The sequence below is a fragment of the Canis aureus genome, chromosome 2, assembly GCF_053574225.1.
Source record: "Canis aureus isolate CA01 chromosome 2, VMU_Caureus_v.1.0, whole genome shotgun sequence".
NCBI classification, from domain to species: Eukaryota; Metazoa; Chordata; class Mammalia; order Carnivora; family Canidae; genus Canis; species Canis aureus.
The window spans coordinates 57,558,418-57,578,097 of NC_135612.1; the positions used below are offsets into that span (position 1 = coordinate 57,558,418).

The 19,680-nt window shown below is 56.2% G+C and overlaps 1 protein-coding gene across 2 annotated transcripts in view; it reads right to left on the reverse strand.

The window, feature by feature from the left end:
* Window positions 1–1,117: 1,117 nt before the first annotated feature.
* CEMIP (cell migration inducing hyaluronidase 1) overlaps window positions 1,118–19,680 on the reverse strand; it is a 138,935-nt gene continuing 120,372 nt past the window's right edge. For both annotated transcript variants that reach the window (XM_077874229.1, XM_077874220.1), the window contains exons 21-29: window positions 17,715–17,895; window positions 16,434–16,649; window positions 13,019–13,230; window positions 11,997–12,182; window positions 9,503–9,707; window positions 9,238–9,324; window positions 8,486–8,643; window positions 5,495–5,595; window positions 1,118–3,822 (exon numbers count right to left, since the gene is read on the reverse strand). In XM_077874229.1, the coding sequence (XP_077730355.1) occupies window positions 3,695–3,822; window positions 5,495–5,595; window positions 8,486–8,643; window positions 9,238–9,324; window positions 9,503–9,707; window positions 11,997–12,182; window positions 13,019–13,230; window positions 16,434–16,649; window positions 17,715–17,895 (1,474 nt within the window). In that variant the 3' untranslated portion in view covers window positions 1,118–3,694. The remainder of the gene's footprint in view (window positions 3,823–5,494; window positions 5,596–8,485; window positions 8,644–9,237; window positions 9,325–9,502; window positions 9,708–11,996; window positions 12,183–13,018; window positions 13,231–16,433; window positions 16,650–17,714; window positions 17,896–19,680) is intronic.

Sequence of the window (19,680 nt, forward strand, 5' to 3'; positions counted from 1 at the left end):
GTGCTCCCTGTGTGCAGAGCACGTGCTCAGAAACACTGTTTGCACGAGTGTACAGATGTGATCTCCTCCACGTGGAGCTCCTTGAGGGCGGGCGGCGTGTATCTGCCACAGCCGCTAACGTAGGAGGTCCAAGCTGGCCTGCCGGACCGGAGTATTGACAGCTCAGAACCACAATGTGGTGCCAGCCCCTCGGGTGCACAAGCGCACACAGTCACATGCACGCACGCATTCGCACGCACACACATTCACAGACATGCACAGGCACAGGCACATTAACACACACATTCACAGGCGCACAAATTCACATGCACACATGCACACACATTAGGGTCAGAAACGTAAAACGTCCAGTAGGAGCCCCGAGAGCTCTCCCCAAACCCCCAGAAGACCCTTTCATGACAATGGAAATGTTGTACATCTGCGCCATCCACTATGGCAGCCGCCAGCCACCAGGGCTGCCGAGCACTTCATGCCTGGCTAGTGCCACCTAGGAACTGAATTTTTAATCCTAATTAATTTTAATTAAACTTAGGTAGCTGCGTGTGGCTGGCGGCTGCCTACCGGGTGGCGCTGCTCTAGAACACTCCCTGGTCACCCCATTTCAGGCTCTACATCTCACCTCCTCCTCCCACACCCCGTGAACTCCTCCCAGCACAGCTGAGGGGCCCGCTCGAGGCTGGGTCTGCACCATCCTGTCTGGCAACTTGGTTCGGACCTATCTCTCCACCTCCATGCTGGCCTCAGACATCGTGTTTGGCCTCTGAAAGGAAGAGATAGTCCTGCTTCTACCCAAGACCCTGTTGGCTCCTCCTGGCTTCCCCAGGGGGGATGGTGCTGCCCTGACGGGTTGCTGGCGGCTGGGGAGCGTGCAGGACAGGGCACATCCTGGGCACGGCATGGCCAGTCACGTGAATGAATGACATCTTCTTGCTGGGGACCAGCTGCCCCAGCTCTTATGAGCACCCCTGTGGGGCAGGGCAAGGTAGGGCTTTGGCATATAATAATTCTTGGAAGTGAGAGAGGCGCTCAGGCGGATTCCATCAATCCTGTTTTCCTTACATACCTTGCTTAAAATGAGGGCCGCGTTAAAGGAAAATAAAACAGGCAGGCAGGAGAATGAGATCCTTTGTATGTTTACTATGGTACAGCAAGATTTTCCAAACCAGAGTCAGCGTCCTCTGCTGCCCGCAGGAGGCTCTGGGTACACTCCCCACACGCGACACTTAGGACAATTCTTCATTTCTCTGACAATAACTTCTCCAAGTGCATATATAATAAATAAATAGAAAATACATCTTTGCTCGTGGTGGCACCTATAAGAAACGTTTACATACAAAACACACTATACATCAAATTTTCCGAAAAAGGACCCGCTATTTCGGCAACAGGAAAGAGACAAGCATTTCATAGGAGTGTCGTTGACCCTAGAGAAGTGTCGTTTCCCTAACTCATGTTAACACTGATGGACAGAAAGAACCATAGGAGCAATTTTCCAAACAACAAGACAATCTGCGCCACCAAGAACACGGGTGGCCACCGGCCAGGGTGGCGGAGAGAAAGTGAACATGCAGATCCTGTGCTGCTAGACACATGTACAACTCTGAGGATTTTCAGATAGATCATTTTTTTAAATTAACTGAACCAAAGACAGTCCACATTCCTGGCCACCCGAAGTGATCACATCCTAAATGGTTCACAGTGTGAGACCCTTTGCATTGACAGAGTCTGAAAGCCCAACAGAACCGCAGGCGAGAACATGAGGTCAGCTCGGCTCCCCTCAGTGTGGCCACGCAGCTGCCCGCGAGAGGTCTGCCCGCGAGAGGGCCTGGGCAGCTGCTGCGCCCCCCACCCACCACCTCCTAGCCGCTGGGAGACCCGTGAAGTGTTGGCTCACCCTGTGGAGGGGACCTCTTGCCCAAGTGTCATGGGCGCAGCTGGGCACAGGGAGCCAAACTCTTTGAAGAAAGAGTTTGTGGTTGGTGCAGGAGAGGGGAAAACACAGCTCATTGTGCCCCCAGGTGACCCGGGGACCTCCACTGAGAGCTGGAGCTTTCTTCCTCCCCCGAGCTCTGTGAGCTCCCTTCAGGGTGGGTGAAGCAGAGGCGGGGTGGAAGCAGTAGCTGGAGGGCCGCCCCCCCGCCCCCACCCCAGCAGCTGCACAGGGTCACTGGCAGCAAAGCGATCAGCCCCGCGCTGTCCCCTGGGCCAGCTCCAGTGGAAGGGCCAAGGCTGCTGCGCCCTCGTGGGACAGCAGGTGTTTGAGCAGGAGGGCGCCCGTGTGCACAGAAGGCCAGGAGAGAAACAGTCATAAGCCAGTTGTATCTATTATCAGGGTTTCCCTTCCAGGAAGCCTGTCCCCTGGAGATTGCTGGACACTCTGGGGCCTGTTGTCGAGGCGATGTGGGGTGGCAGCAGGTGTTGGGTGTGCGGCTGCCGGCCCGGCCTGGCCCTGTGGTTCTTCCCCAGGTCAGGGTCTCATGGGCCCCATCCATGATATGAGGATTTGGGACTAGGTCATCATTCAGGTTCTTTCCAACCCCGAAACCCCATGCTCCCTGAGGGCTGAGCCTGTTCCCGGGTCTCTGGAGGAGGAACACAGGAGGCCCCAATTAGGAGCTCACTTCTCTCCACTTGGCTCCACCTCCTCCTGGCTGGGGACTGGAGTGCTGGGCGCTGTGGGCCCTGCCCTCCCGTCCCCTGCACACGCGGCTGTGATGAGCAGGCCAGGAAGCAGCAGGCAGAGGGTGACCTTGCAGTCTCGGGCTTCGGCAGATGGGGGCAGGAAGGGCTGCCCGCTGAACTACCCTGCCCACCAAGATGCCCTGCCCTCCACCCCTGCAGGTCCGTTCCTCCTCCTGCGTGGAGCTTCAGGACCCACCCAAGCTTTCGGGATCCTTCCCTCCAGGGGACCGGCTCTGTCTTCGTCTTCCCCCCTTCACATTCTCTACCTGGCATCGGAGAGCGCGTATACCTGACCACCTGTCCCGGCACCCTGCAGGCCCCTGACGCCAGGCCTTGCTTCCCACCTGCACCCCGCCTGCCCCGGGGCACCTGGCGTCAGAGGCCTGGCCAGAAAGAACCTCCCCATCTACTGCTGGGTTCCATGTGCCGTACGAAAAGCCATAGATTTCTGGAATCTCACAATGGATAGAGTCTCTAGAAGTCACCTAGTTCTACCCCCGATCCGGGACCTGAAGTCTCCTTGAAAGGTGGAACCCCTCCAGAGGCAGGGCTCGCCTGTTCCCCAAAGGGAGCCCGTCCTGCCTTGGCAAGCTCTGTCCACCCACCAGCTCCAAACCCCATGAACATCGGTGCTCGCTTACAGGAGCAAAGATTTCCTGAAGACCTCTCTCTTTTTCTGTATCCACCACCCTCAGGTATGTGCTGGGGAGCACAAGGATCTGCAAAAGGCCGGATCGGGGCTCCTGCCAGAGCAGACCCTGTTGCCAGCACAGCTCAGGTCTCCTCGTATGTCCCCCACATCCCCCATGGAAGAGGCACAGATAGGCGAGAAGCACCCAAAGGCTGTAGGAAAGAGGTTTCCAGCATAGGCAGCTCCGCCCCCGGGGGCTGCAGGTAGATACTCAAGTGGGGGCGGGGGCAGGCAGCACCAGGGGTCTCTGATGTCTGTCCCAGGCTGCTGCCAGAGCCCACCGGCAGCCCACTGTGGGGTGGCACCGGGTGGCAGGCCTCCTCACAGTTGCTTCTTCCTCACCACGGGGATGGGCACCACCTGGAAGATTTTGGCCTTGTAGTCCTCGGTGTCCAGAGTCACCCAGGTGGGCCGGAAGCTCCCTTTGAAGCCCACGAATGCCATTGTCTCTGGAAAGCAGTGATGGGTCTCGTGAACAGAAGTCCCGAGAGAATGGCTACACCCCATCCCATCCCCCTGCCTCCATCACCAGGGAGACGGTGACAGTGGCCCCCCCTGGGAGAGCTCTGTGCCCGATACTGATGGTACCTGATGGCGTTTGCAAGGAGCACACAGGGTGTCACCTGAGCCTCAGGCCAGCAGCACCAGTGGCAGCACTGCTTTACACGGGACACCTCCTGGGAGTGCCAGCCACCTTGGAGCCCAGCCCCCCTGCTCCTCTCTGGGTCTCCATCTGTTCAGGGTCCCCATCTGTCCTCCACAGGATGGCGCTGCTCTACAAGACCTCTCCCCAGCTCCTACATGCTGCGCCCTTAGGAGGACATCATCCAGGGGCACAGAGCGAATGGTGCCACCCCATCGGACGCCTGGACCCTCAGCCCCACGCAGTGGTCTCTATCTCGCATTCAGAGCTTAACCGTCTCCGGGGCATGGGGCTCTGTGTCCACACGTGGGAACAGCCCAGCCTGGCAGGTCACACATGGGTCTCACCACCGGGAGAGCACCACTCGACTTAGGTCACTTGAGACCTAAGTTAGCTTTTGGCAATAGGGTCTTAATTGAAAAGACAGAGGCCCCCAGTGACTCCAGGACCCTGGCCCATGGGCCCCAGGAGGTGTATGTTCCCTCGCACCGCACCAGGCCGAGGAACGGCACCAGACCTGGAGAAGACACTTCCTTCTCCTGGGGTTCTTATTTGGCTCGTCTGAAGGGCCTTCCTGGCTCCTGAATTTTCTCCAAGAGCTGCCTGGAGGTAATGCCCCTGTGATGGGCTCCTAGCTTTAGATGTTTCTCATAGTCAGGATGGCATGGCCGCCAAGACCCCTGGCTGGCTTTGGACTCGAAAAATTCGGATCCAAATTCTAATCTTGGGCGAGTTACTTAAGTGTCTAATTCCATCTGAAATGGAAATAAGACCACCGGGTGCCCTGGCCCCTCATGAATTAGAATGTGCTCAGCATGGGGCCAGGCTGCACTGCACACGCGTGGACCATGGTGGGCATTAGTGTCTTCGGACTTGCTCACACTCCTCCCGGCCTCCCCAGGGATGCTCCCCCAATACAGCCTGCAGTGACAACAACATTTCTGGGCTGGCTGACTTCTTCCCTGTGGAGTTGGCACTGGGTTTTGTCACCAAAGTGCCGGGTGACCTTCGACAAGCCACATAGATTCTTCAGGCTTTTATTTTCTCCCAGGTACAGAGGGAAATGGGAGCCTTGCAGACTGTAGTGCACCACGCAGATGCTGGGCATCCACTGGGGCGTGGAGGATGAGGCAGGGCCCTGCCAGGCAGAGTAGCGGGACCTGGTCAGGCCAAGCCACTTCTCTGCGGATACTTTTGTTAATAAAACATGGGGGGCAGCCACTTGCTGAGCAGACAGGTGAACAGCTCTAGCACATTTCTTGCAGTGCCTGTGGCCACCTCTAGAGAGGACGCTGCCGTGTAGGCCTAGCAAGCAGGTGGCATCTGGCCCGTGCATCCCAGAAGACCAACACACTTGTGCTGTGGATTCGGAGGTTTGGTGGAAACCAAGGGGTAGCAGCAACCCCCACACCAGGCATCTGGGCCCACCATTAGTGTAGACAGCTCAGTGTAGCCCCACCCCGCTCTATACCACTTACCTTTCAACCTGAGGATCTTCTCGGCACCGAGGTTCTCCAGCACTCTGGTCCACGGGCCCCGGGAGGTGTATCTTCCCTTAGACACCACCAGTACTATGGAGCTGAACCAGAGGAGGGGACGTTAGAGGCGACACCAGAGGAGGGACAGTTGGCATTGTCCACAGGCCCCACCAGGCATTCAGGCAAGGGCAGCTTATGCCCTGCACCCAGCTGCCCGGCTCTTTCCCACGCTGACCAGCATCCTGAACACCCCTCCCTGCCTCCTGCCACAGCCGGTGCCCATGGCTTCTCCTGCCTATGCTCAGCTGGCTCACTGCCCATCCATGTCAGTCCCCAGAGAGGACCGAGTAGGTGTGCTCTGCAGGGCTGGGCACACGGAGGAGGGACTTCAGCTTGCATTTATTCACATGAAAGTCCTCAGCCCGTTTGGTTAGGACTGGATAGAAACGTGGCAGGAGAGAAGGCCACAACATGAGGTCACCATGTGCTCCAGGGAGGGTTGACCTCTGCAATCATGTCCCTTTCCTCTCCTCAGGCCAGACAGCACAACCACTCGGTTTGCAGATGGTGAGATTGGGGAAAGTTTAGTGAGTGTCGGAGAGGACGTGCCCAAGGGAAACCGTGCTCGAGGGTGGGGGGCAGAGGCCCAGGGCGAGGGCTGCACCCAGCCTGGCAGTCCTGACTCGCAAAAGCCCAGCTCTGGAGCAAGGCGGCTCTTCTCCCCTGCCTTGGTCGTGTTCAGGCCAGTGTTGGGAACACAGGCTCGTGGCAGCCAACTCAGCATGCCGGGCCAGACAGGAGGAAGCAAGAACCTCCCCCCAGGAGTAGAAGCCCTGGGGCTTCCAGTTCACATCTCAAAGGAATCCCATAACCACAGACCACAGTCCAGACATGGAAAAACGGACAGGATTCCGGAACCCACTGTCACCTCCATTTGTGTCCCATTGGGAGCACAACATTCCTCAAATGCAATGGGCTTGTTAGCTCTTACGACAGCTGGGAAGGGAGCTGGGGCTATTTAGGCTCTCGGGGAGGCTGGGGAGGAGGCCCATGGGGTGGTGGAGTAAAGCCCATTAGGAAGACGGAGTCTTACAAACACATCCTCAGCACTGGATTTGGGTTACTAGGAGGCTGTTTCGTCATTGTTCCAGCTCAGAGCAAAGGCTCAAGTCTTTCCTACTGGGGTGACCCCAAACAAAGGTCATGCCCTCCAGACAGGGGTCTGGGTCAGCTCACAGGAGTGGGACACAGAGACAGCCTTCCTTATGTGTCCCAGCATCCTGATGGCACCAGAAGCTTACACTCTGTAGGTGTCCCTGTCTGCCTGGTGTGGGACTGTCCCGGCCCCTGCAACTATCAGCAGGGAGGTGGCCACTCTGACAAGGCATCCTTGATATTCTTGGGACCCCAGGGCCAGTGGCGACCGATGGATAGGATGGAAGGGGAGGGCAGGCCTGGGTGACAGTGGGTTAGGACCTGCCCTGCCCTGTTCCTTGCTCCTTTACAGGTGGTCAGAGAGGGGTCTGCGGGTCTTCCCAGTTGCTGACCCTGTGCTAGCTAACAGCAGGTTTTTGGTGAGGGTTTCTCCTGCCGAGGCGCACAGGGCTGCTGCCTGGGCCAAGAGAAGCCCTTGTTGCTGGGGGGTGGTCCCCATGCCTCTGTCCCTGTCCCAAACAGAGTGGCTCTGAGTTTTCCCTTCTTGTTCTGGGCTTCTGCAACCTGTTTCATTTCAAGAAGAGATCCTCTTCTTGCAGACCAAAAAAGGCATGAACACTACAGATCTGAAGATGAAAAATGTGTTTTCCCCAAATCAGTAAATCTGATCTTTCTGCACGAATCCACATGTGAATGTGCAACGCTAAAGAAGCTTCTGGTGGGGGAATGATGTAGACACTAAGTGTGTGTCAGCAGAACCCCGGCTCTCTGGACTCTGACGGTGTCCCGTGCATGTCCTGCCCATCGCACACCCAGTGTCAGTGAAGCACATTTGTTGTCACCCGTAAATGTTCCCTAAGCACCTATGACATGGCAGGAGCCACATAAGCAATTTACTCAGACATCCTATGGTGCCAGGTCCTGGCTCTTGGGTGAAGTCTACACCCAGTTAGAAATGCAAAGAAGTCAGAAATGCAAATCTGAGTTAGACGCGGCTCCCACATCAAGAAGCACATGCCCCGGATCTGGGGGTAGCCGTGTCCCCAGTCCTAAAGCTAGTGCTTTAGTAGAGACAGAGCTCTCTGGTTGCGTTGTAAGAGACCTCACCAGAGACGTGCATGTGTGTCAGACTGGGAAGGGGCTGGGGTTCCCAAGGATTTCTAGGAGAGGGTGAAGGAGGTCACAGGTCAGAATCCAAGCCAGCGGCTGGCAGGGAGGCGGCATCTGATTGGGGGGGCGGAGGGGCCCGCCTGGTAGGAGGCTGAGCCAGTGATGCCGGTGCCGGAGGGGCTGGCGGGGCAACCGCAGAAAGGCCGGCAGGAGGGTGGGTGGGCAGGTCGGGTGACCAGGACAAAAAGGGGAGAAATGAAGGGGGTGTCAAGCAGGACACCCAGACTCCAGCAGCCGTCAGCAGGGATGGCGCTGATGAACCAAACCAGAGCCAGCAGGAGGAGGCGCTGGCCCGGGAGGTTAAGATTCCGTCCTACAGGAGACATCCAGATGGCCGTGTCCAGGGAGCAGTCGGACGGGGACGTCCGGCGCTGGGGAGAGGTCTGGGCTGGAGGTACTCAAAAGCCACCAGCGTTTGGATGGAATTGAGAGCGTGGGAGGGGTGAGATCATGCTGGGAAAGTATGTCGTGGCCTAGGAAGAGGGCCAGGGCAGGCTTCCTACTTGTAAGGGGCAGACTGGCCGCCTCGGCCTGACCTACATTCAGCACGGCAGGTCCCCATAGAGACTCCCTCAGCTTCCCTATGCCGGACAGGAACGGGGAGGGGGCCTCGCTGGGGGCCTGTCGTGCCACTGGCCAGTGTTGGAAGTGGGGGCACAGACTCACTTGTCAGGGATGGCTGCCACATGCTGGAACAGCTGCCACGGGATGCCCTGCAGAATGGTGTTCCGGAAGTTGGTGTAGCTCAGCACGTGGCCTTGGCTGCCATCTATCACCACCATCTGGATGCCGTCTTCTGTGCTGGGGTACTTGTTCCCATCCACCTGCAGGCCAAGAGCAGCACAGCTGTGAGGTGGGGTCTCCTGTTTGGTGGTTCCCATGTGGCCCCGAGGACAGTGTGCCTACTCAGCTGTTCCAAGCGTAAAACCCTCTTAGATCAATTCTCCGTAGCCCTCGGAGTGGCCTGAATGATGTCCAATCGCTTAGAGACTGTGAAAGTGACCCTATGTGGACATAGGGTCTTTGCAGATGTAATTAAGGTAAAGACCTGGAGATGAGGTCATCTGGGATTGAGAGCGGACCCTAAACCCAATGATAGGTGTCCCTGTAAGACAAAGGAGGGGGTGGGGACTCCCACACCCTGGGAGAAGGGATGTCCACAAGCCAGGGGCATCAGGGACTGTGGGCGGCCAGCAGAGGCCACAGAGGCTCAGGGCAGACGCTCCCCCGGAGCCTCCAGAAGGAGCCAACCCTGCTAACTCCCCGATGTTGGACTTGTGTCCTCCAGAATGATGAGAGAAGACATTTCTGTTGTTTGGAGCCACCTGGTCTGTGGTCACTATGACAACAGCTCTAGGAGACTAAGGCCACCTTGAAGTCAGCCCCCCAGTAACTCCGCAGGGGCCAGAGTCGCTCACTTCAATGTATGCGAGGTCACTCGTGAGGTGAAAGAAGCGCTGCTTGCAACTTTCCATCTTCACCTCCAAGAAGTGGTCTTTTGTCTTCTGGAAAATAAATAAAGCCGGGTACGGTCGTTGGATTTGGGGAGCCAAGAACACGGCTCGAAGGGCGCTGCCCCCTCATCTCTTGGTACCAGTTGGAGGGCCGAGCACATGCCCAGAGAGGACCCTAGCTGGGTCCGGGCCCAGTTACAGATGAAGTCCCCCCTCCCCGGCCACTCACCAGCTGCGCACCAAGGAGCTTCTTGGGCATGGGCACATCCACGACAGCCCTCTCCGCGAACTTGGGGTAGGCGGTGGCCGAGCAGTCGCTGACGCCCGAGTTCTGTGGGATCAGAGCCTTAATCCTGATTCTCTCGCAGCCTTTCACGGAGCAGAAGGCAAACCTCTCCCTCTCGTTCTGTGCTTTCAGCTTCAGGAACAGCAGCCTGCATGCAGGGAGCGCAGCAGATTGGCTTGGCATTCGGAGCCCTCCTCTTCTTCCTCCTTCCCCAGGGGCGCATCCCGCATCCCAAGCACAATGGCCATTAGACCCACACGCCCTGTCACAGGGTCGTGTGCAGCAGAGAAATAAAGGCACTGGGATAGAGGCTCCCTGGGTGGCTCAGCGATTGAGTGCCTGCTTTTGGCCCAGGGTGTGATCCTGGAGTCCTGGGATTGAATCCCACGTCAGGCTCCCAGCATGGAGCCTGCTTCTCCCCCACCTGTGTCTCTGCCTATCTCTCTCTCTCTCTGTCTATCATAAATAAATAAATAAATCTTTAAAAATAAAAATAAAAAAAATAAAGGCACTGGGATAAAAGCTAATCACACTACCAGGGATCCTTCCGTGAGCACATGCTCTGCACCATGCTATGCATTGGCTGTAAATTCACACATTATCTCATTTAATCATCAAACAATCCTGAGCAGTAGGCACTGTTACCATCCATATGTCCCAGATGGAGAAACCATGGCTCAGAGAAGCCAAGTGACTTGCCCCGGATCACACAGGACAGTGACACTGCCCCTGGTCAGGAACTCACCACCAGGCTTCCACGCCATGCTCTTTCTGGACCGTAATTTATTGTCGCTTATGGAAAAGGACTATGCACTGCCCAGGGGGTGCAGGGCTCAGATGATGAGCTAGCCAAGCCACCAACGTGGGGCTTCTCACCATGCAGTTCTGAAGAGAGCCTTCAGGCTGATTCCCATGTCTGCAAAGTTAGCACATCTGATGCGGGCTGTCCCTGGGCACTGACCCTCAGCTGTGTCCACACTGCCCAGTGAGCCACGATACCATGACCCCACCCCACTCCACCCCCCACACATACATTGGATGTGCAGAGGGGCCCCAAGAACCAGGGAAGCCCAATGGTTGGGGCTTCTACGCAGGAAACAAGCGTCCTGTAACGCAGCTCAAGGCCCCTGAGTGTAAACGTGAACAGCATCATCACCACCAGGCACTGACTGTAGGGACGGAGGGCAGGCACCCCGGTCTGCTCCTCCGCACCCTGTGTCCCAGGGCTTGGGAGGTCTGCTGGGCATCCGTAGTCACTCACAGTCCCTCTGGGGACGTCATCAGGAGCTCTGTGCTGCAGTGGCTCCTTCATCATCAGACTCCATTCCCTCTTCACCTGTGGCCATGTCTGCCTCGCAAATGGCTTAGAATTTGTGTGCGAAGAGGGGTGCTGTCTACAGACCCCCAGTCCCAGCATAGCCCTTATGCCTCTGACTTTCAAATTCTAATTTCTCTCTAATCAAACTGATAAAAATGTGTCTCAGGCGGGCGGGGGGGGGGGGGGTGCACCTGCGAGGTATGTCCTTATCGTTGATTTTAAGACAAGAATGGAAAAATGTCTGGGACGCCTGGGTGGCTCAGTTGGTTGAGCATCTGACTTTTGGTTTCAGCTCAGGTCATGATCTGGGGGTCGTGAGACGGAGCCCCATGCTGGGCCCTGCACTCAGCATGGAGTTTGCTGGAGGTTCTCTCTCCCTCTCCCTCTGCCCCTGCTCTCACTCTCGCTCTCTCTCAAATAAATAACTAAATTTTGGGGAAAAAAAAAAAAAAGAACGGGAAAAAGGCCGCCAAGCGACTTTCCCCTGACTCTCCAGGGTCTGGCTCTGGACGGCCTCGTCACTTCAGAGATGTGTGGGCATTCCTGAGCTGTTACACTGACTGTCTCAGTGGGGAGGGGACCACATAGTTCCTTTATCTCCACAGCCAGACGCTCCATCCCTGTGATCGCTCCACTGAGCAGAACCTGGTTTAGCAGAAAGGTGAGGGCTTTGGGCACAGGCAGGCCTGGGTTCAACACCAGTTGTGCCCAGACTGTGCTGCGGCCCCCGGGCAGCCTGCCGCTGACTCCTCTTTCCCTTCTTCTCCCTCTAGACCAGCGACACCACCATCTGGTGTCGGATCCATTGGCTGGTGAGGATCAGAGGTAGTGCACTACGTTGTCTCCGTTCTAGGATTCACTGCTTTCACTTCTTTCCTGAAACAGGCCTATTCCCTACAACCCCCGAGCATGTTTAATGGAATGTTTACTTTATCCCCGAGCTTGGCAGCTTAGAAAATGTCATGGGTGGATGGCGCAGTCGGCCTTTGAATCGGAGCCCCTGGGAAAGCATTTATGCCAACGGCCAGTTACTAGGTGGGGGCTCAGGCCCTACTGGAAGGGTCCCAAGGCAAAGCAGGGCTGAGCTGCTTCCCTGCAGCCACGTGGGGGGCTCCTCACCCTGAGTTCTCATCCCAGTAGTAATGGCTCCTGCCCGGAAAGCTCTGCTCCACCTTGTCCATCTGTAAGGTCCGGGTGAAGATTCCTGTCTTGGATGTCTGCTTCAGCAGACGATTGTGAACGTCTGAGAGGATGGAAAAGGTGGTGCCTTGGGGGTAGCAGAGCCCCACTCGGATCCAGTCGTCCCTAAGGTCAGAAGTAGGGTCAGGTTACAAGCAAGGGCACCTGGGCCTCAGAGCGCCCAGGGCGTGCCTCGGAGAAAGACTGAGGAAACCTCCCCCAGATGGCACCTCCATTCCTGCGCCAGGGAAACACCTGCTGTTGTAACCATGGAGGTGCAAAGTGTGCGGGGCAGGGACAGGCTCACTGGGACGGTGGCCAGGCACCTCCTGGGCCTGCACTGGGTGCCCCACCTGGAGCAGAAAGACACACTCCCCCACCGGGTTGTTGTGACAGGGCCCGGGATCTGGAGAGTAGGGCTCAGCCCTCCTGGCCCGGCCCGGTCACAGGGCCTATTCATCTCTGTGGGTGTCGTCTTCCATATCAGATACAGTCCGTCTCACAGGGAGACTGTGGCACGTTCACAGAAAGCACATGAGCATCTACGAGGCTTGTGGAGATGCCCTCAGTTCAGTGACTCAATCGGTCCCAGAGGCTCATTTCCTTCTGTAAAATGGTCCTAACAGTTGCCAGATACCTCTTGCTATACAATGAGGCCTTGTGAGGCCAGACCCTGAGTGAAATGTTGTCATGTCACCTCACCTGGTTGCACGGGGGTGACACTAGCCCCAGCTCCTAAACAGGGGCCCCCGTTGGAGTCAGATGTTGTGCCTGAAGTCAGCCGTGCCCAGAGCAGGGGGTCAGCCCAGGTCTCTGCTCCCTAACTAGGGGCGGCTATCAGCTCCTCCAGGGGTGTCCTTTTGTGGGGGTCCAGGGGAAGGTGACACATGATTACTGCAGCCGTGAGCTCCAGGAGCATGGCTGTCCCCGGGTCACACGCTTCCAGCCGGGCACCCACTCACTTGTTGAAGTTAATGAGCCAGATGGTGAGCTCGGCAGGGGCCGTCTGGTCCCAGTGGATGGTGTAGCCCTTCTGCAGAGTGACAACCGGCTGGTACTGCTGGTAGTGGGTGCTCCGGGTCAGGGCCCCCTCCAGGTAGAGAGGACGACTGGGGAAGTCATTCTTGATGATCTTCATCCGTAGGTTATTGGTCTTGTAGGCCTGAATGTATATCTTGTAGAACCCAAAATGGAAACACACCACAGGACCATTAGACGGAATTATTCCAAGAGCGTCTGGTTAACATCTGACTAGAGGCCCCACTTTCAAAGGAGCTTTCTTCTAGAGCCCTTTTAAGGATGCATGAACGAATGGCCAAATATGGGGGCCTGTCTTTCGGGTGGCGAGTGCAGCCCAGGCCACACTGCAATCTGGCTAATACTTTTTCTGTGTCCTCAGAAAAAGGTCCCGTGCAGGACAGACCAGTGGAAACAGGGGAGGGGTCTGCTTCATAGTCACATGGCAAAGCCAGAACCACTGGGTACAGGAGGAGATGTGGAATGAGGAAAGGGCAGGGGGAGAAGTTGTGAATGCCGCTCCCCTCATCAGTGGCCTTCCTGCCTGTGTCTGAGAGACAGCCCTGCGGCCAGTCCCCATGTCACCAGGCCCTGCACGAATGGGTGGCATCTCATTTCAGAGAACACACTTTGAAAGCAAGACCATCAGCTCTTGGGTCCCAGGGACCCAAGAACCCAGCTGCTTTGGGCCAGCCTCGGTGTAAGACACGGTGTCCTGTATTCTCAAGGCGACATTTCCGTGGTGGCGGCCAGCATGCCAGTGTGACCGTGCGTACGTGGAGGGGGAGGCTACGCTGCCTACAAAACGGAAAGAGAAGCTTCAGCAGAGTGCGGGGTTGTCTGGAGAACCACAGGATCGAGGGAACATATGGACCCGTGGTGAGCTGTAATGGGAGGGGGGGACTGGGTTACCGACGAAGCAGGAGCCCGTTCCGGTAGCTGGACAAGCGCTAACCATCAGAGCTTTTCGACAAGACAAGCAGTGAGTGGAAAAGACGGGGTGGGAGGGAAGAGCCAGGTCAAGGCTCCAGGTCGGGGCCAGGAGGTGGGCCTGCGTGTGGACAGTGGGTCCGAGGGATTAGTCACCTTCTAATTCCTCGGGGCACGGTCCTGTCTATCAGTAAACTCTGAGCCCACCTCCCCGGTCACTCGGCGTTCCCCCCAGCATCCTGTATCACATTCCTCGCCCTGAGCATGCGGGCACTGGAGGAGCCACTCTGGATCCTTCCATGGGCTCACCCTACCTGTCCCCAGGGCTCTCAGCAGGGCTGTTAAAGCCCCCAGCCTGAGAGGTGGGGGCTCAGTCTCCACTGGGTTTTCATGGCCTGATCTCCTTGTCAGCAGCCCCCTCCCCCCATTCTGGCCGCTCTTCGCTCTTCTCACCCCTTGCCTCTCTGAGTGGGCCACCCAACTCCTCGGGCCCACTATCCGGCCTCACCTTCCATCATGAAAACGCCTGGACTTCCTGCCCTGAGCACAGCCCTGTCTCCCCAGCGGCCCTCCTGCTCCCCCTGCACCTGTCTCTCCTGCTCCCCCTGCACCTGTCTCTTCTGCTCCACCCGCACCTGTCTCTCCTCCTGCTCCACTCACACCTGTCTCTCCTCCTGCTCCCCCTGCACCTGTCTCTCCTCCTGCTCCCCCTGCACCTGTCTCTTCTGCTCCACCCGCACCTGTCTCTCCTCCTGCTCCACTCACACCTGTCTCTCCTCCTGCTCCCCCTGCACCTGTCTCTCCTCCTGCTCCACCTGCACCTGTCTCTCCTCCTGCTCCACCCGCACCTGTCTCTCCTCCTGCTCCACTCACACCTGTCTCTCCTCCTGCTCCACCTGCACCTGTCTCTCCTCCTGCTCCCCCTGCACCTGTCTCTTCTGCTCCACCCGCACCTGTCTCTCCTCCTGCTCCACTCACACCTGTCTCTCCTCCTGCTCCACCTGCACCTGTCTCTCCTCCTGCTCCACCCGCACCTGTCTCTCCTCCTGCTCCACTCACACCTGTCTTTCCTCCTGCTCCACCTGCACCTGTCTCTCCTCCTGTTCCACCTGTACCTGTCCCTCCTCCTGCTCCACCCACACCTGTCTTTCCTTCTGCTCCACCTGCACCTGTCCCTCCTATTGTTCCACCTGCACCAGTCTCTCCAGCACTTTGGCTTCTGTGTGCCCACCTGGCTCCAGGCCCTTTCCCCTCTCTGGCACTGCCTCCTCCTCCCATCTCTCCATGACACCAGACCTCCTGCTAGCTCCTGTCTCAACCCCCACCACCCCATTCCTAATGCCCACATGCCTGCCCCGTGGTGGTCCTGAGGTCAACTTCACTCATGTGTCCTGCCCCCTCCAGGCCCACCAGGGCTCCCTGTGCTCCCTCTACCTGAACACCTTTATTCCCTTGGTTGTGTCCCCTCTTATTTATTCACCATTCAACCACATAGTAACCAATGGTAACCTCATAATAGCTAACTCATACTTTTGGTTCTACCATGTTCCAGATGCTGTTCCATACAATAGCCACTGGCCACACATGGCCACTGAGCCCTAGACATGTGACCAGTGTGGCTGAGGACCTGTATTTAAAATTTTATTTTAGTTAATTTAAATTTCAAATCACAATCAGTGTATAAGTCTCCCACTACACTCGACTTTGTCATTTTGGTAGGGCTCGCTTTCATTTTGCTGAAAATTTACATCCGAATGGACTGGGTTCTAAGCCCAAAACAGGTTGTGGGTTTTGAAGACTTAGAACAGGAAGACAAAGATAAAGATGGAAAGTGCCTTGCTCATGGCTTTTATATGTTGATTACATGTTGAGATGATAGTTATTTTGAGTATCCTGTTAAAATACATTAAGTATTATTAAGGTTAATTCCCCATTTCTTTCTCCTTTTTGACATGGCTTCTAGAAGATCTAAGGCCACATATATGGTTTGCACTTCATTTCTGGTGGATGTGGCTGGGGGAGCCCTTCATATCCATATATGAACCCACATCCACAGCTCATTAAGCAGATTCAACTATTGTCCTGATTTCACAGATGAGGACACTGGGTCTCCCGGAGTTGTCCAGGGAGCCAGGTTCACATCTGCCCACATCCTCACGCTGACTTGAAGCACCAGAGCCTGACTTGAATGCAAGGCTTGGACCTTGGAGTGCCCCCTTTCTAGGCATTCTGCTTTCTGCCTACAGTGCTTTCACTTTTGATTTTTTTGAAAATTCTACTGGGTGAGGAGGAAAAAGAAATATAGGAGAAGAAAGAAACTTTACTCTCTGCCTGAGTCAGGGCTAGGCCTGCAGTGGGCACTTGGGCACACGCTCCTACTCATCTCAGGAGTCAGGGACTGGGGCAGCAGGGCTGCCTTGGCTTCCCCACCTGTGCGAAGCGTCCGCTGCAGATGGCCCCCCTCCAGTCGGGGACGTGGATGCAGTCGGGGTGCCGGACCAGCCAGTTGTCGTCCTTGGTGAGGTAGGACCCCGGGTACTCGGACACAGAGCCGTCGACATCATGAAACACCGATGTCTTATCCCCGTCCATGTCCAGCTGGTTGAACCAGGGCCCTGGTTCTCCGAAGAACACTCTGGAAGTAATCTAAACAGAGCCCAGGAAAGTGAATGAGGCTGGGCCAGAGGTGAAGGGAAACGGCGGCCGTCATCAGGCCAGAGAGAAGTTTCCGGTTTCCACTGACATTACATGCTGGCCAGAGCAAAGGCGCTCCCTGGCGCTGCAGGAGACCTTGCGGCTGACCTCACAGAGGGAGCCAGACAGACGGCCATATGTTCACCGGCCTCCACTCTGGACCCAACACGTCCATCTGGCCTCTGCTCATAGGAGGCCTGGCTGCTGTGGGTGACTCCAGAGAGTGCTCTGACGTGCGGGCTCAGAGCCTGAGAGGAAGTGACGCAGGGGTGCACGCGCACGTGTGTAAGAGAGGGTGAGCATGTGTGTGTGCTGTTCTAGGAAGACAATGTTTCAGCACGAGCCATGGAGGTCTCTGTGGCCTCTCTCAGACCTCAGCGGCCTGGGTAAAGAAACAAAGAAACAGCGCTGGGCAGAGAGGCCAAGAGCAGGGCCAGAAGAGGACCAGAGGAGGAGGAAAGTTCTGGGAGATCCTAGCGCCCAGAGAATGGCCCAGGCCATCTAGTCCCGTCAAGCCTCACAGGGCAGCCCTATGCCTTGCCCTCCTCACCACCAGCTCCTCGCTGGTACCTGTGTGCGGCAGGGAGGACCCCGTTCATGGTGCTCTCAGGGAGACATGAGGCAGAGACTCTGTAGCAGAAGAAACTTTAGGATTTTAGATTAACTGTACCCACTCAAGGGGCCCTATCGTGAGACTCAGTAGGTCAAAGCCAAGGCCCTGGAAGGAGCAGTCTCGGGCCTTGAGTCTGGCAGGAGCTCCTGCCGAGGCTCTAGGGGGTGGAAGGGCAGCGTGAGGGCGAGTGGGCACTGACGCAGCTAGACCTGACCTGTGCAGCGACCTACACTTGTACTTTTCCAGTCTGGATGCAGACGGGCTGGGACATGGCCCAGCCTGTTCGGAGGAAGTTGTTCACTCCCTGTGGTAGTGGCAACGGCTCAAACTCCAGCCCTGGGGGACTTGTGAATCACTGGCCAAAGTCTGGACTGGCTGGGAGCCTGCCCCAGCGCCCCACTCACCGGGACGTCCTCAAAGACAATGTTGGTCACGTTGTTGTGGGGGCAGCTCTGCCAAGCGTTGTTCAGCCGGAAGGCCAGGGCACTGGTGTGCCGGCCCTCCAGGGCTGCAAACTTGCGAAAAGTGCAGTTTTGGATGTTGATGGGGCCATCGTAGAACTGAATTCCTCGGATTGGAAAATTCCTATGGAGTCACAAGAGTCAGAGGTCAGACGTGCCACCAAAGTGGTTTGCACCCTCCATGGGGGATGGAAACAGACTCTCTGGGTGAACCATTCTTGATCCCCACCTCTAGGAGCTCCTCACTGCAGGGCATTACTGATCCTTTCATTAGTTTGCTGAGAAAGCATTTAAAGATATTGTAAATAGCAGTAAATGTTTGCTAGATGACTTATTGGATGGATGGATGGATGGATGGATGGATGGATGGATGGGATGGAAGGATAGATGGAAGGATGGATGGATGGGTGGATGGATGGATGGATGGGATGGAAGGATAGATGGAAGGATGGATGGATGGGTGGATGGATGGATGGATGGACAGAAAGAAAGATGGATGGATGAAAGAATGGGAGGATGGATGGAGGGATGGATGGAAGGGATGGAAGGATAGATGCAAGGATAGATGGATGGATGGATGGATGGATGGATGGATGGATGGATGGAAGAACAGAAGGATGGAAGGATGGATGGAGGGATGGGTGGATGGAAGGATGGATGCAGGGATGGATGGATGGATGGATGGATGGATGGATGGAGAAATGGAAGGACGGATATCTTTTTCGTTGCTAGTTGGGGTTTTGGGGATTGTCCTCTATTGAAACATTTGCCCCATTTTTTCCATCCTGTGAAGTCATTGGGCAAATGCCATAAACATTGCTGCAGAATGCTAGTACTATGTCCTTTGGGAGATGGGAGCCATTAGTCATTATCGCCTTAGTCTCAGTGGCTGTAACAATGTAATCAGATTAAAACCCAGATGAGTTTCCTGTGAGTAAGCCTTTTGACTGCAAGTCTCTGGGGTCTGGAGAGAGGCAAGCAGGACAGAAAGGAAGGTGATAATGATGTGGGAAGATAACTGTATGTAACCTTCCAAGCATCCCCAGCAGAGAGGCAGGCCCGACTGGAAGGGCAAAGGTATGGGCTGCCAAAGAACCCCAGGAAGGTGCTGGGCTACAGGACTCAAGAAAAGGATGGAGAGGAGGCAGCACGCTCGGAGGTGGAGGTAGAAGGGACCGGAGACTGGGTCACTTGGCCCAGCAGAGGACAGGGGCTCAGAGATGCCCCTCATCTGCCTGGGACACCTGAGCAGGGCCTAGAAGGGGCTGGCTGGGCTTCCCAGTGGCCCCAAATCTAGGCTTGTACATTCTCCAAGTCCAGTTAGTATCTCTGCCTCTGGGCTGGGCCCCCTCCTTCCACAGCAGGCATAAGAGGAAAGGTAGAAAGAGGGGAACAATCACAGGAAAGGATCTGTCCCTGGGGAGAGGCCACACTCTGCGTCCCCTGTCTTCCACCTTGGGCTCCCCTGCCCAGACACGGTTCCCCAAGGAAAGCCCTGGTCACGCCGGTCTTGTCCTTTGCCTTCCGTAGACACCAAGGACTTCCTGTATTTCTCCATCTGCGTATGGAGTCTATTGGCATCAGCGCCCTGAACCCAGCACTCGTGGGGAGGTGCCTCTGTGTATTGTTCCATTTCAGACATTCTGGGGACAGCCCATTTTTACGAACTGTGTATGTAAAGGGTGTATTACTCTCCTTCCGAGAGTTCGGATGAATAGCTTGTGACCAGGAGGGCACAGTCTCTGCTCACAAATGCAGTGCGAGGAACCTGCCTGGTTTGGCAGTATGGTCAGGCCTCCATAAACAAACTCCTCCCTGGAAGTCATCAGAATGTCCTGGCCCTGGGAGGCTGGTAGCCCTCAGCAAAGCAACCCCAAATATGCAGATGCAGAGTTGCTCATAAAAATGA